Source organism: Myotis lucifugus, unplaced genomic scaffold (genome assembly GCF_000147115.1).
Source record: "Myotis lucifugus unplaced genomic scaffold, Myoluc2.0 scaffold_90, whole genome shotgun sequence".
Classification (NCBI taxonomy): Eukaryota; Metazoa; Chordata; class Mammalia; order Chiroptera; family Vespertilionidae; genus Myotis; species Myotis lucifugus.
In genome coordinates this window covers 763409-766476 of record NW_005871138.1, presented here as the reverse complement: position 1 = coordinate 766476, position 3068 = coordinate 763409, and the positions used below count along the sequence as shown (strand labels likewise).

The window sequence follows — 3068 nt, the reverse complement described above, 5'->3', positions numbered from 1 at the left end:
GGCCTGGTGTCAGCTGGGCCGGGGAATCTGCCTCTGCCTGGCCCCACAGTGGCAGTGTCCCTCCCCTCCCCCTCCCCCTTTCAGTGGAGGTGTCCACCTGTCCCTGAAAGATGCTAGTATGAAAGGGTAAACTCGCTGGGCAGAGCCACGCCCAGAACCAGCAAGACCCCTGCTGAGGGACCCACACCAGCTGCTGCCTCCTCCGCACCCATCCTAATCACCTGGGCCCCTGGGCCCACCTCACCTTCTCACCCACCTCTGCCCCAACTCCCCCTCCAGCATGGTTAACTATTACGAAGTGCTGGGGGTACAGTCCAGTGCCACCCCGGAGGACATCAAGAAGGCCTACCGGAAGCTGGCCTTGCGCTGGCACCCTGACAAGAACCCTAACAACAAAGAGGAGGCTGAGAAGAAGTTCAAGCAGGTGTCCGAGGCCTACGAGGTCCTGTCCGACTCCAAGAAACGCTCGCTATACGACCGGGCGGGCTGTGACAGCTGCGGGGCCGGCGGTGGGGCCAGCACCCCTTGCAACAGCCCCTTTGACAGCGGCTACACCTTCCGGAACCCCGAGGACATCTTCCGCGAGTTTTTTGGTGGCCTGGATCCTTTCTCCTTTGACTTCTGGGTCGCCCCCTTCAACAGCGACCGTGCCAGCCAGGGCCATGGCCTGAGGGGCGCCTTCTCCAACTGCTTCGGTGAGTTCCCAGCCTTCATGGAGGCCTTCTCCGCTTTCGACAACCTGGGCCGCGGGGGAAGCGCTACCCGCACCACCTTCTCATCCACCTCCTTTGGGAGCTCTGGCTCTGGCAGCTCAGGGTTCAAGTCAGTGATGTCGTCCACCGAGTTGGTTAACGGACACAGGGTCACCACCAAGCGCATCGTGGAGAACGGGCAGGAGCGTGTGGAAGTGCAAGAGGATGGGCAGCTGAAGTCGGTGACCATCAACGGCAAGGAGCAGCTTAAACGAGTGGAGAGCAAGTAACCATGGCCACCCAAGTCCTGCACCCACCGCCTGACCGCCACCGCAGGCTGATGGTTAATAAACGTTCCAAGTGAGTGCATCGAATCAGCTGGCCTGGCTTTGGGGTGGGGGCATCTACGTAGACCTGCGCAGCGCTGGCTCCAGCACAAGTGGATGTGCAGAGGGGCCTGGGCCTCAGGGCTGCAGGCACCGCCTCCCAAATCCCGCTGTTGGGGGCAGGGATGGGAGGATGCAGGGGTGGTTCTGCAGGTGATTTATCATCTCTCATCTGTATCGCGTCAGTTGATAAATGTCATGACCATCGATCCATCTCAATCCAACCTTGTGTTCTACATCTACTATTTTAAAAAAAAATGTTTGTATTAATTTCGGAGAGGAGGGGAGAGGGAGAGAAACATCAATGATGAGAGAGAATCGTTGATCGGCTGCATGCCCCACGCTGGGGATCGAGCCTGCGACCCGGGCATGTGCCCTGACCGGGAATCGAACCATGACCTCCTGGTTCATAGGTCGATGCTCAACCACTGAGCCACGCCGGCCAGGCTCCACACCTACTATTAACGCCAGTGTGGTGACATCATCCTCACCAGGCTTTGGCCCCAACTTCCCGCCCCTCACAGGGATTCTTCACGGTGTTGTGCTAATGCCCACACCGCATCATGTTACCCACCTTGCTTTAAACCTTCAGTGACACCCTTTGCTCTAAGCATAAAGACCTCAGGCCTCATCCTCATCACGAGACCCTGGGGACCTGGCCTGCCCACCTTCTTGGTCTCACTCCCACCAACCCTCATTCTCTGAACTGCACCCATCCTGGCCTTGCTTCTGTCCCTTCCTTGCACCCCATGCCGGGGAGCCTCAGGGCCTGCGCACAGGCTGTCTCCCACGTGAATGTCCACTCAGCTTCAGGCCTCTGCTTAAACATTGCTTCTTCAAGGAGTCCTGCCCTGACACCCCTGTTCTGAATTAGCTCCCCACCTGCCTGCTCTACTTTCTCCCGGCCCCCTCACCTGCTTTTCCATGGCCCTTACGTCTCCATCTGTGTTAGATGTGTGCCTCTCAATCACCCTGAGGAGCTAGGGAGCAGGGCCTGCCCTTGTTTGTCCCTCACTGTGTCCCCAGCCTCTAGAGCAGTGGTTCTCAACCTTCCTAATGCCGCGACCCTTTAATACAGTTCCTCAGGTTGTGGTGACCCCCAATTTCATTGTTACAAATTGAACATAATTAAAGCATAGTGATTAATCACAAAAACAATATGTAATTATATATGTGTTTTCCGATGGTCTTAGGCGGCCCCTGTGAAAGGGTCATTCGACCCCCAAAGGGGTCGCGACCCACAGGTTGAGAACCGCTGCTCTAGAGCCATGCCTTGGCACCAAGGGCAGGGCACATATCTGTTGGGAGAATAAATGTCTCTGGGTGTTGTGGGGGGCGGTGAGTGTAGTAGGATGTGTGCAAGTGTGTGTGATGTGATATGTGGGGGTGGCGATATGTGTGATGTGGTGTGGTGTGTGTGAGTGTGTCGTGTGTGTGATGTGGTATGAGCTGGAGTGTGGTATGTATGAGTGGTGTGTGTGTGATGCGGTACAGGGGTTTGGTGTGTGAAGTGTGTGTGACGTGATGTGTGTGAGTGTGGTGTGTGTCTGTGTGTGTGTGATGTGTGCACGGTGTGTGTATGGGTGCGGCATGTGTGTGGTGAGGTTTGTGTGATGTGGGGGTGGGTATGTGTCAAGTGTGGGTGTGGTGTGTGTGTGTCCATGTGTGTGAGTATTGGGGTGCTGGGGCATGTGTGATGACTCCAGGCAGGGACAAAATAAGGGCCCTACTGTTTGGGAGGAAGTCGGTGCCAGAGCAGGAGATGGGACAGGGAGCTGGGCCTGCTCAGGCCCCAGGGGACAGTTTCAGGGTGGAAGGCTCCTGCTGCCTCTGTGGCACTCGGGGACCCTGAGGGAAGGGCAAGCCCTTCAGAATCAGGGCGGGCTTCTGGGGTGTGACACTCTAGTGTGGGCACTGAGGGGGGTGGTGGGCATCCTTCGAGGCAGTTTGTTTGGCTGGTGGCGGGGGGAACACAGGGTACACGGGGAGA

General features: G+C 57.2%; 1 protein-coding gene across 1 annotated transcript; it reads left to right on the top strand.

The window, feature by feature from the left end:
- Positions 1-280: 280 nt before the first annotated feature.
- DNAJB8 (DnaJ heat shock protein family (Hsp40) member B8) lies at positions 281-982 on the top strand. The gene has a single exon (XM_006091308.3). It carries the CDS (start codon positions 281-283, stop codon positions 980-982), a length of 702 nt encoding a protein of 233 aa, XP_006091370.1.
- The last annotated feature ends 2086 nt before the right edge of the window (positions 983-3068 follow it).